At 38.8% G+C, this 12,675-nt stretch overlaps 1 protein-coding gene across 3 annotated transcripts in view; it reads left to right on the top strand.

Moving 5' to 3' along the window:
• Nucleotides 1–12,675, top strand: part of LOC121458918 (E3 ubiquitin-protein ligase RNF169) — a 49,527-nt gene that overhangs the window by 15,198 nt on the left and 21,654 nt on the right. For all 3 annotated transcript variants that reach the window (XR_005975889.1, XM_041668310.1, XM_041668308.1), the window contains exon 2: nucleotides 8,857–8,930. Coding sequence is in view for 2 of the 3 variants with exons in the window: in XM_041668310.1 (XP_041524244.1) it covers nucleotides 8,857–8,930 (74 nt within the window). In the remaining variant the exon portion in view is untranslated. The remainder of the gene's footprint in view (nucleotides 1–8,856; nucleotides 8,931–12,675) is intronic.

Genomic DNA, 12,675 nt, shown 5'->3' with positions numbered 1-12,675 from the left:
GGATAGCTCTTAAGATTGCCACGGCAGCCAGGGCTTCAGACATTTGTGGATTCCTGGTGAAGGGGGAAGCAGCTAGTGAGAAACAAGAAGCAGAAAGTCAGACATGCTGTCCTCATGGTCAGTAAAGAGGAAGTGCATCCCCACCTGCTGTCTCTTGGGGCATTTGCTGGCTTAAGTGGTGCCTTCCTTACAGAAGCCACTGAGAAACAGGAGGTCTTTTAACTTTCCTTCAGTGCTGAGGAGGAAAATTTGCAGGAGCTTTTGAGGAAGCTGGGTGTTGTGGATGTCCAGGATCCTCACTGGACCCCTGTAGGAAGAGAGCAAGGCCAGAGTAAGCTTTGCAAACTAGAGGCTGCAGGCAGTTTTGAATTTGTTCATGTCCTGTTTAGGCTGTGGGGGATTTACTCTCAGTCTGACTGTTGCTGGAGAACATGGTGACCCTAGGATCATCTGGATGCCATTCAGAGCTGCTGCATTTTTATGCACAGTGGATGACTTCTTATCCTAAATCACCAGGCCAACTAAGAAGCTAGGAGAAAAACAGACATTGTAGGAATGACTGTTACCAAGATGGTGTCCCACATATAGTTTGTTTAATCGGTTGTAATTTGAAGGTCATTCAGATTGTAGTCTTAGGTACCACGTGAGTGATCTTCAGAGGGCATTCTTGTGCATATGTTTATACACCCATATATCTACAGTATCTTGTGCATACTACCTCAGTCTCTGAGTTCATATGTATGGCAATCACATTGATTTAGAGGGCATTGTTTTCTTGGTGTCCTTCATCCCCTCTGGCTTTTATACTGTTTCTGTCTCCTCTACTTTGGGATTCCCTGAGCCCTGTTTAGGGCTGAGTGTTCTGAGGTTCCTTATTCTCTGTGTGAAATCTGACTGTAGGTCTCTGTATTTGTTCCCGTCTGCTGTAAGAGGAAACTTCTCTGTTGATGGCTGAGCACTGATCTATGAGTATAGTCATTTTATGCTACTTTTTAAAAAAAATATATATAGAACGGAAGTGTTTGGTTTTACCCTAGGTCCCTGGTCTATCTTGTTTTAGGTTGTTGGTCATCTAAGTAGTGTCAGTTACATCTTATCAAGTGGATCATCAATCAGATCACACGAGTCGACTATTCCCATAAACTTTGTGCCACCATTGCACTAGCGTATCTTGCAGGCAGGACTCCATTGAACATCAGAGGGTTTGTGGCTGGATTGGTGTTTACATTTCTCTTTTGGTAGCTTGCAGAGTACCTTCCTGTACCAAAGATGCTAGAAAACAGGGGTGAAGGCTCTATATAGGCACCAGCTCGGCTTCTCCATGTTTAAAGTGTTGTGTGGGTGTTGTCTTCAGCATGGGGCCATGTTGTCATTTAGTAGAGAGCTACCTATAGTCTTAGAACAACCTGGGTTGTTTGGGGGTTCACGTGGGATTCTTTTAGCCAACAGCTCAATTAGATGTAATTCAATTTGGTATTGGAAGCTTCATTTGGTGACAAGAGATGGCCAGTTGAGACTCTTATCTCCCCCATTATTTGTCTATTTCATTAGATAGCCTTCATATATGTTGATATTTTAGAAAGTTTTTTCTCCAGAGCAACACACAGAGAGAGATCCCACATCCCCTCCCCTTTTCTATTTTAATAAAAAGGTTTTAACTTTAACATACTAAAATTACATATAACAAAATAGGTATCAAGCAAGAATTACAGTTACAATATTTATATCTACTTTATCTTTTATCATAACTAAGGAAAATTATATAAATATAAATCTTTACTACAGAAATGTAGTGGAGCTTTACAGGTTTTAGAGGAATATTGACTAGGAAATAAGAATGAATTTGAATTTGATATTGGACCAACAACTATAGATGTGTAATATTGCTATCATTTCTCAGATACAAACTGGAATCTAAAGAATATTTAGAGCTAGGCATTTAGTAGTGCATATTTGTAATACCAGCATTCAGAAGACTGAGGCAGGAAGATACTAAGGTTATCCTGCACTACACATTGTGTGTGTGTGTGTGTGTGTGTGTCCAAAACCCACCCATAACCTCAGCTACTCACCAGGAGCACTTACAGGACTCAGCATGTAGTTGAGCTCATAGCTGTGATATAGGGCAGTGAAATAACACTGACCAACATCAACAGCAAACACTTTGCAGGACAAAGTCTGGGGGAAATTAGATATAGGCTTCCATGGTTTTCTCCCAGTGGAGGCATGCAAGATGTGTATTATTCCCCCAGCAAAGAAAGTGGAGCACTGTGTGAATGTTACCAACCAGAGAAACTTGTTGGAGGCTTTCTGCCTAGAGCTTTTATAATGAACAGATCACATACACTTTCTGTTGAGCATGTACCAACATTTCATACTCCAAGTAGGTAAGCAGGTGTTTCTAAGTCAGGGAGGTACAACAAACCACTCCTACCGGTAAAGTCAGGGAGGGTAAGAGCCTACCTGAAATCCATGTTCAAGGCATCAGCCAAAGCAAATTTTGTAGGCAAGCCTTCATAATGACAGGCAGTTAGGCCTGCCATAATCTTTTTGGCAATGTGTGGTTTGTATGTATTTAACATTTAGCATATAATGTTTGCTCCTTAACTGTTACATGTTTTTATTATAAAACTTTTATTTTGTATTTTTGAGATAGGGTCTTATTGCATAGCCCAGGCTGACCTTGGACTCCATATATAATTGGGCTGGACTGGAATTCACAAAGATCCTCTTCAATTTTCTGAATACTAGGGTTACAAGTATATGCCATACACTAGGCTACAGTAAGGATTCTTCATTGACTGCCAGCCCCAATACTACTTAAAATTATGGTATGTTTTCCTGTGATTAGGTTTTTTTTTTTTTTTAAAAAAAAAAGAAACAGCATTATACTTTGTGAATGTGGCGGAGGAGTTCCTGCAGGTTTTACAGCTGGTGGGGTCAATCTGGGTGAGGGAAGAATGAAATTCAGTTAAGGAAACTAGTTAGTACAAATCCAAACTTGAGAGTCTGAGTTGGTTTATTGTAGCCATATTTAAGCACAGCATGATATTGGAAAAAGTTTTCTGAAAACAAGTAACTCAGTTCCATGAGTATAGCAGAGCTTATGACGTGTTTACATTGAAATTCTTTACAAAGTACATCCAGCTTCTTCCACAAAGATGGGTACTGTTGACTCAGAGATAGCGCCCAGGATTTAGGGTCTAAGGAAAAATGACTACTGTAATAATGCCTGTGGGTGTCTGGTTTGGCCTGGCCCTAAGGTAACAGAGAAGCCACTTAGGCTGTTGTAAAGCACAAGTGACCCCACTCATAAGGATGGGCTTTATGGCCTAGAAGCACTGCTTAAGATTTAGGGGGAAAGGGTCTGGAATAAGCAAAACATATTCTAGGGGAATACAGTAGAGCTTGCCTCAATAGATGAGGAATCACCGGGTCGTCAACTACATCCTTTCCCAGCATCTCAGGAGGACAGGTAAACACTCCCTCAGAAGAAGCAAGCCTGTGTGTTTCACTTTTCCTGGCTTCTTCAAGGCTTATCTGTGTGCACAAGGACACAGTCCTCTACAATGCTTTTAAAAAATATAGATGGTGATGATGATGATTATTATTGATATAGGGTCTTAGTATGTAGCCCAGACTGGCCTCAAACACAGATTCTTCCTATCTCACCCTTTGGAATATTGGGATTACTTGTATGTGCCATCATGTTTAGTTTAGCATTGTGCATTTTTAAATTATTCTAACCCAATATTAAGATGATTTATGTCTGTTCTAATGTTAGTGGACATATGATGGCACCTTACTCTTGTCTTTTGATTGCAAACAAGTTAGAGGCGTAGTAAGATATGATAGATCATAATAATTGTGGTCTAATTGCATATGAGATAAGTTGGCCAGTATGTTGATTTGTATTTGATAGATAAGGAGACTGAGGCAAAGAGAAGCTTGACATTTCTGAGTACTTTGACATCATTGACTGATGGCGGAAGTTACAAAATAATCCCACACGAATTCAGAAATACGTACAATAAAGGGTTATTTATTTAGGAGTAGACTCACAGATCACTGTCCTAGATCACAGTCCTCTGCACAAATGGGGAACAGGAACAGAGTCCAGCAGCCGGAAGTGAGAGCTGGAAGGAAGAGAACAAGCACAGGCTTTACAGCTGCATTTACAGTGTAAGAGACCATGCCCAAGCGGGCTGGTATCTTAAAGGTTATTGGCTGAAGGAGCTGAAGGAGCTCACACAGCAATTGACAGAGCAAGTGTCTGAACCTGATATTATGAGCTCACCCGCAGGGTTGTGATGCCAGGTGCTGAGCTCCTATTTAACATTATATAACTTTTTAAAAAACTGTACCAAAGTGAATTTAGCTTTTTGTGGAATATGAATATAAAACAGCTAAATCTGTGTTTCTTATAAGTTTAACTTGCTAATAAAACCAAGTTATAAGGTACAGAGCATTACACCACAAAAATCAGCTATAATTTTATATTTAATAAATTATGCTCTATTCTGTCAGAAATAATTTACACAGTATTTTCACTTTCCTTATTCTCATTTGATCCTCATAGCCTGCAGTGAATGATATCATTTATTAGGTTGTATTTACTGTTAGTCTGATTTTATAGAAGAAGAAATTGAGCCTGCATCATCTGAGGCTCTGATACTTGTCTACAGTCAAATTTTAAGTTTAGATTACTTACAAGATGAAGATATTAAACACTTGAAACTTGAAAATTTTACTCACTTTTGAAATTAGTGTATACTAGTTATACAAAACAATAGAGTTTGTTCTGAGATTGACAACCATTAAGACCTGTCTTAGAGAAAATGTCCTAATGGTAAACTCAGTTGTCATTTTTTCCAAGGGGTCACTAAAGTATTTTTATACTTGTGTTAGATAGTAGTCTTATTTATAAGCCTGAATAAGATTATGTTCCTTATGTTGTTCCTCAAAATACTTGGAATTTTAAAAAGTGAATCTGAGAAGATTATTATGGTTGTACCAGAAAGAACTATGATAGAGTTAATTATGTCTTGGCCGCAAGGTCTTCCATATATGATACAAAATGCAGAAGCCGTAAAAGAACAATTTGAGGCCAGGCACAGCATGCATGCCTTTAATCCCAGTTCTGTCACTTGGGAAGCTGAGGCAAGTAGATTTCTGAGTTCCAGGCAAAAAGCCCATCTTTAAAAAAAAAATAAAAGAAAATTGAGTATATATTGCATAAGAATTTCTACCATACACAGAGTCCACTGAAAGTGTTGCTCTTCAGACGGTGTGGCTTATACAGAAGGACTCTAGCAAATCAGGAGGATGTGTTTATGTGAGCAACAAAGGGAACAGAGCTCAGAGGAAGCATAAGCTACTTTTAGCTATGTGGAAAGTCCTTAGTTTTACCATGGAGTGTCATCGTTGCCTCTTAGATTAGCAGAGCTAAAGTTTCAGCACTAGTGTGCTGGACAGATGGCAAGTTCATGCCATGCTAGTGAGACCATGATCCAATGTGGTCTTAGGAAGGTGGGCTGTTATCTGTTAGAAAGCAACGCTTCGTTGCCAGCATTTTGTTTTGTAGATAACAAGCAGCCGTTCAAAGGAGCATATATGCAACACCAGTCTTGTAGCGTTAGCGGTCACTGCAGATTGAAGCCCGGTATGGTACCTGCACTTAGGTCTTTTCAAAACAAAATCTTTCTCCTTTCTTCTTGGTTTTGCTAGCTCCTGGTTTACTGTTTATTTCAGAGTACTATGTGAAAAATAGAAACAGCTAATCTTGTTAGTTGTACTGAATAGATATCTACATTTGCAAATTTATTCAGGAAAGGGATTTAATGGGAAAGAATGTTGAGTAACAGTTGGCAGTTGCATGGCTAGAAAGCTCAACTTGGAAAATGGTAGCCAGTGTTAAAGATGAAAATTTTTATAATATGGATTTTTTGAAACTGTTTGAAATGTCTTTGTAACATAGTATATTATAAATAATTGTTTCTCTTTTTCATTAAGTAATAAATACTCTTCATTAGGTGGGTACATATATATATGTAAATATGACCAATGTAATATTTTGCATTTTTCTGTTTATTTTTTGCTGCTCTTTTGGTTTGCTTAATGCATGATTTTACTTGTGGTATATTAAATTTCTTACCATAATTTTATATTAATTTCTCTTTAAATTTTGCTTGTGTGCTGTGTTGTAGGTTCTTACAAATTCATGACTGTTTCCTTATTAATGAATATTTTGTGTTTTTAGGTAAGAAAGGAAACATACTAGCTTCCTTTCTGTTATGAAATACTGACTAAAATTAAGTTAGAGTAGAAAGGGGTTTCCTTTAAACGCCTATTCAAGCAGAAACTTAGAGTAGAAACCATGGAGGAATGCTGCTTGCTGGCTCAGGTACAGATTTACATTTATTAGCTTCTGTACACAGCCTAGAATACCTGCTCAGAGAATGGTGATGGGCTTATTCCCACAGTGGATTGGGTCCTCCTGCATCAGTTCACAGTTAGGACCGTCTTCCACAGGTGTGCCAGGAAGACTGTTCAGGAGGGCACTGCTGCAGTGCTTTCGTAGTAGGCAAGAGAGATTGGCCTTAATTTGGAAAGAATTGCCTTTTAAATCATTAAATAATTTCTCTTTTTCCTCCTGTTAAAAATTTCTCTTCCATTTTTGCCATGTTCCTGTGGTGTTGTGGTAAGCAAACCGTTGGACTCCCAGTTGCCTGCCTCAGTTGTAGGATGAGTTGGTGCCTACTGTGACGTTTCTGTGAACGTTTCACTGACATGTGTGAAGAGGTTTTCAATACCTGTGTCTGAAGTATTTTTTTTAAAAAAGGATGTTTTCTGTGATGAGTGTTTGGCCTGCAGGTATTTTTGTATGTATATAACACGTGTGTCTGGTGCCTCTAGGGACCTGAAGACAGCTTGGATTCCTTGGAACTGGAGTTACAGATGGCTGTGAGCCACTGTGTAGGTTCTGGGAACTGAACCCAGGTCCTCTTAAAGAGCAGCTGATGCTCCTAACAGCTGACCCATCTCCAGCCCCTAAAGTACTTTTTAAAAAGGAGTTTTTCTATCTTTTCTCTTCTTCTCTTCTCTGTTAAGAGCATCAGCTTTTAAATGCACTTCTTGTAAGTGGAATGCACTTTGGGGTACGACTGAAACAGTTATCAGGCCTTGAGGTGGGTGACAGTTGTCTGTCTTCTTTGTGGGTGGAGGTCTTTACGCCACTGTTTCTAAGTAGCTTCTTATTCTTCAGTATACTTTCTTTTGGAAATAGCTGAGACTACTGAAAAGGGACAAAAGGCTTTTGAGGAACTTACTTTTTCTAGAACCAACACTGGGAGGTAGAGTTATCAATAAATTGTAAAACTGTTGCTATAGTTAGAACACTAAACATCTCGAGGCCATAAGCTATTATATTTATAGAAATAAAGTGTGTACCCCTCTATCCTTTCTTTTTCTTTCTTTCTTTCTTTTTTTTTTTTTTTTTGGTTTTTCGAGACAGGGTTTCTCTGTAGCTTTGGAGCCTGTCCTGGAACTAGCTCTTGTAGACCAGGCTGGCCTCGAACTCACAGAGATCCGCCTGCCTCTGCCTCCCAAGTGCTGGGATTAAAGGCGTGCACCACCACCGCCCAGCCCCTCTATCCTTTCTAAAATTAGGTTCCTGCTCTGTAGTCCAGGCTATTCTTGAATTTATGGCAGTCCTGCTTTTGGCTCCTGAGTGCAGGGATTCCAGGCGTGTACCTCCCTGGTTGGCTCTCCTTTTTTTGATAACATTTAAGACTTAACTTTTATTCCTGTTCCAAGTTTTTCATTTTTATTGTCCATTTGCATAACTACCATGTATTTTATGCATCTTATAGTCCTCCTGTCTTCAATTTAGAAAATATACAGAATGGAGAGAAGATAAAATTTTAGATGGGGAAACAGCATACAAATTAACGTATATGGTTTCTGTTTTGAAGCTAATTATTCAAGGATTGAGCAATGTAGTGATTTTGTAGATGATCAGTTAATGGAACACCTTGAAGAGCACGCTGGGAAGTAGTGTCTTTGTTCCTTAGGCTCATGAGAGGCACGGAAGACTTTGGGGGCTAAAGAAAATATGTTACGTACTGAAAAAGACTATTTCTGTGTGTGTGTGTGTGTGTGTGTGTGTGTGTGTGTGTGTGAGAGAGAGAGAGAGAGGGAGAGGTGACACAGGGGCTTCAAATATAGCTTTCTTTGTAGTCTTTTGACATGTTTATCAGCGATCGTTTTCCAAACCACTCTGTATAAAACAGACTTTTCCTTCCACCCTACATTGACTTCCTCGCCATAGCATTTACTGTCACTACTCAGAAGTAAACGCTTGTTTACCTGTGTTGGCTCCTCCACAAGATTGCAATTCATGACACAAAGACTGTACTTGTTCATATTTCTTTCAGTGCTTAGAACAGTCCTGATTTATAACCTTTAGTAAATATTGACTTAATGAATAAGGGAATATTCAAACTAAGATACCCATACTTAGCACACACCTTTTATCTCAGCACAGAAGCAGAGACAGGCAGAGTTCAAAACCAGCTTGGTCTACATAGTGAGTTCCAGCTAGAGCTATATACTGAGACCCTATATCAAAAAACAAACCAATACAAACAAACAAAACTTAGACCAGGCTGGTCTCGAACCCACAGAGAACTGCCTGCTTCTGCCTCCCTAGTGCTGGGATTAAAGGCATGCGCCACCACCGCCCGGCTTACAAAACATAATTTTTAACGTGACTTATAATGTGGTGGTCAGCAGTAGAATATTATCATGCTTCCATCTTACAAAACTCTATTTGAAAGTATTTTCCTTTTCCTCCAGAGTTTATATTCAGAGCACCAATCAAATTAAGCAAGCCTGGAGAACTTCGTGAGGAGTATGAATGTCTAAGAAAGGTACAGTGTACATATTAGCATGGTATTTATTTTCTTGAAATTAACTGAAATATTGACATTAAAGAATGCTTACTTTTGATTCATTGGGCCTTTAAAATTTTACTCTTCGTAGTCTGCCTTTCTATATACTATGTTATAACAGCCCATATAGATTTAAAGCCACACTAGAAGTGAACTTAACTCAGATCTTTTGAGTTGTCTTTTCACAGGTGAAAGTGTAACTTAGAGGGGCTATCACATCCTTCCAAGAAACGTGTTCTCGACACTTAGCACAGCTCTTGCTAATAACTGTTTGTGTTAGTTTTCCTTGTGAGCACTTCTAATTACTTGCAACTACTTTTATTTTTATAGTTTTTACTTTACTAAGTACTCCAGGAGAATTGTAATGGAGGCTGTAGGACATGTGCCAGTCACCACATGGCCCTTCCTGCCATGAGTGACTGTATCCTTCCATAGTGTCACACAAAATGAACCTTTTCCTCCTTGAGCCACTTCTTCCAAGCATTTATCACTGTGAGAAAAACAATCGCCACATTTTGCCTTTATTCTATGACAATGCCTGATTCTGATTAAGTAGATTATTTACCTTTATAAAGTAATGCCCACATGCAGAATTATTACCTAATTATTCACAAGCCTAAGTGAGCAGTTGAAACAATCTCTTAATTACAAAATACTATTCGGGAAGCTTTTAACTGTTATAGTAATTTTTTTTTTCAATATTGGAGTTTGAATTTAGGGCATGGTGGATGTACTCTGACACTGAACTCCAGCTTCAGCCTGTAACTGTTGTTTTTGTTTGTTTGTTTTAATTTCCAACTAATTGTCTGAGATTGGCCTACAGAAATTGGATGTCAACCCTCCCTAGTTCTCTCCCTGCACGACAATTGCTCACTCGTGGTGGGAAGGGCATGGCTGGCTAGACATTTCTTCCATATAGCCATGTGCACGTACACACACACACACACACACACACACTCACAGAGTCTTCAGTGTGTTTATTGAGCACCAGGTATGATCACTGGAGATACAGTGTAAAAGAAGACACACAAGGTTCTTGTCTTCAGGGAGATTCCTTTTTGGGGATAAGACAAGAAATAAGCAACCATGATTTCACATAGTAAAGCAGTCAGAAGTGTCAGAAAGCAGTGGGAGGGAGCATTAGAGCAGTTTTGGAAAGAGGGTTAGGGAAGTTACTTCAGAGGCAAGACTGCGTCCTGAAAGAAGCAAATCAGGTAAAGCGTGAGAAGGCGCCCTGCAGAGGCCTAGGGACCAGCAGTTGGGTGTGGTCAGTGCACAAGGGCTTTGGTGTGTCTGAACATACAAACGTGAGCAGGACGGAAGCAGGTGAGGGTTATAGGAAATGAGTTGAGAGATGTTGAAGGGCCAGGGCAAAGATGTAGTTAACCTGGTAAAGAGCCTAATGCAATCTTACATGCAAGTTTAAAGTGTCTCTAGTTACTATGTTAGAAATAGAATAGGCCAACAAATCAAGAATTGTATTTATTGTAGATAGTAGAAACTCTAAAATAACAACTCACAGTATGTAAGAATGGTTTTCTTCTTTTGTTCTTGCCATAAAAACAAAGAAAATGACTATGTGAGTTGATCTAAGTGTGTTGACTGTCTTACTATCTATGTGTATCCTATGATATCATGCGGGACACCTTAAATATACCAATAAAACATTATTTTAAAGATAATAAGACTTTTTATTATCCTTGGGTCACACAAACATGGAAGGCAGGTAGTTCAGGGCAGAGCACAGCAGTATTATGACTCAGGGCTGTGAATTACTTTGTTTTTGTGTTTGCCTATCTCCAGGAGTGCTGTTTTCCTTGTGTGAACGGGTGACCCTTCTAGAGCCACATCTATTGAGTGAATTGGGTCCTTTGAAAGATCTTTCCCTGACTCATCAGGATTGTAAATTCTAATGTCACAGATCTGTTGTAGGGAGCCTGGGAAGTATAGCATTTTAGCAAGTATGTGAATTTCCTGAGTAAAATCAAGATTTCTTTTGTAAGAAAAGAAAGCATAGATCCTGGCTGGAAACTTGCAGTATCTGCCTCATACAATAGAAATAGACCAAATAGAATACTTTTTCTTAATCTTAAGTTAAACCACGGTTAAAGTTTGTCTAAAAGTTTGGTAGAAAGGGTATAGTAGATTAGAAGATGTATACAAAGAAGTTATTGGAGTTGCATGCTGTTGCTTTGTTTTTGAAGTACAAGTCTTACTGTGAGGCCCAGGTTGGTCTTGTACTCAGGCCTTCAGCTCCCAAGAAGGTGAAATTATAGTATGTGGCACTGTGCCCACTAGTTGTTAAGGCTTTGGTCGTGGATCTAGGTTTATTAAAGAAGGGACTTGAAGGCATAATGGGTAGGGATAAAAAATGAGCTGTCAGGTTTATTATCAAGAAAGAACTGCAGAAGATAAGGTTGCTAGCATAGGAGTAAAGTTGAGAAGCTAGGGTATAGTGGTCTAATTGTGATTTTACTAAAACTTGGACATTTTACTCAATCTATTTGGCGGTATATATGTTGTGTCATAACCTAATTTTAAACTAGCTTTTCCCTTATTTGTTTTCTGTTTCTTTGCTTATTTTAGAAAACACTTGCAACAACCTAGGGAGTTTAAAACATGTTCTCTCATATTACAGAAGCAGCAGCTGGTTGGCCTATTTTAAAGTTTTTTCTATAGTGTTTTTAAGTATAAATGTTTATTCAGTTGTTGGTTATCTAATCCTAAAGCCTCTCCTGTATGAACAGTGATTTATGTAACAATGTCCTTGGTTTGTGATAGGACAGGATGCATTTTAAGATTTCTAGTGTTCTTTGTCTATTCTATCTGCTATTTTTTCCTCTAGAACATTACATACTGTTTGAGAAAAATGCCCGTTTCTGACATGTGCTGGTGTTCTTCTTTCTAGAGACAGAGAAATAGTGCAGAGCCTTATGATCTGAGAACAGGCAAATGCCTGGTACAAGGGAAAGAAAGCCCCTAAGAATGTACTTTAATCCTCACCACACAAAGGAAGACTGTCTCTATAGGATGGGTGCTTAAACTTGCAACTACACAGATGGGAACAGCTTTTTCGAGTAATGTACTTTTTGGAAAAAAATAACATAACACAAGACATGCAGAGTGTGATCAGATTTAGAGTAACAAGTATTCAAGTTATTTATGAAATGTGATATTTTTGCCTTTCTACTTTCATATTTATGAGACAGGATCAATACTTATAAGATTACTATATTAAAATAATTGTTATGGCTTAGAGAATAATTTAAATAAAATCATCTCAATATTACTTGCAAACCAAACAGAGGAATCATCTATCTGTAACTATTTAGCCTCTAGTATAAATAAAATACTTTGTTAAACTATCTACTTAATTAGACTTTGTAGTACTTTGAATGAAAATGGCCCCATTGGCTCATAGGGACTGGCACTATGGGGAGGTGTAGTGGTGTTCAAGGAAGTGTGTTGCTAGAGGTAGGCTTTGAGGTCTCAGAAGCTCAATTCAGGCCTAGTGTATCTTGGTCTCTTCCTGTTGTCTGTGGACCCAGATGTAGAACTCTCAGCTTCTTCCATGTCTGTCTGCATGCTGTCATTCTTCCCACCATGACGATAATAGATTACACCTCTGAACTGTAAACCAGCTCCAATTAAATAACTGCCTTTATGAAAGTTTTTATGAGCTGGGCGGTGGTGGTGCACGCCTTTAATCCCAGCTCTCAGGAGG

This window comes from Microtus oregoni, unplaced genomic scaffold, assembly GCF_018167655.1.
Source record: "Microtus oregoni isolate MIOR12 unplaced genomic scaffold, Mior012 000018F_ref0000195, whole genome shotgun sequence".
Lineage (NCBI taxonomy): Eukaryota > Metazoa > Chordata > Mammalia > Rodentia > Cricetidae > Microtus > Microtus oregoni.
This window is presented reverse-complemented; position numbering and strand designations above follow the sequence as displayed.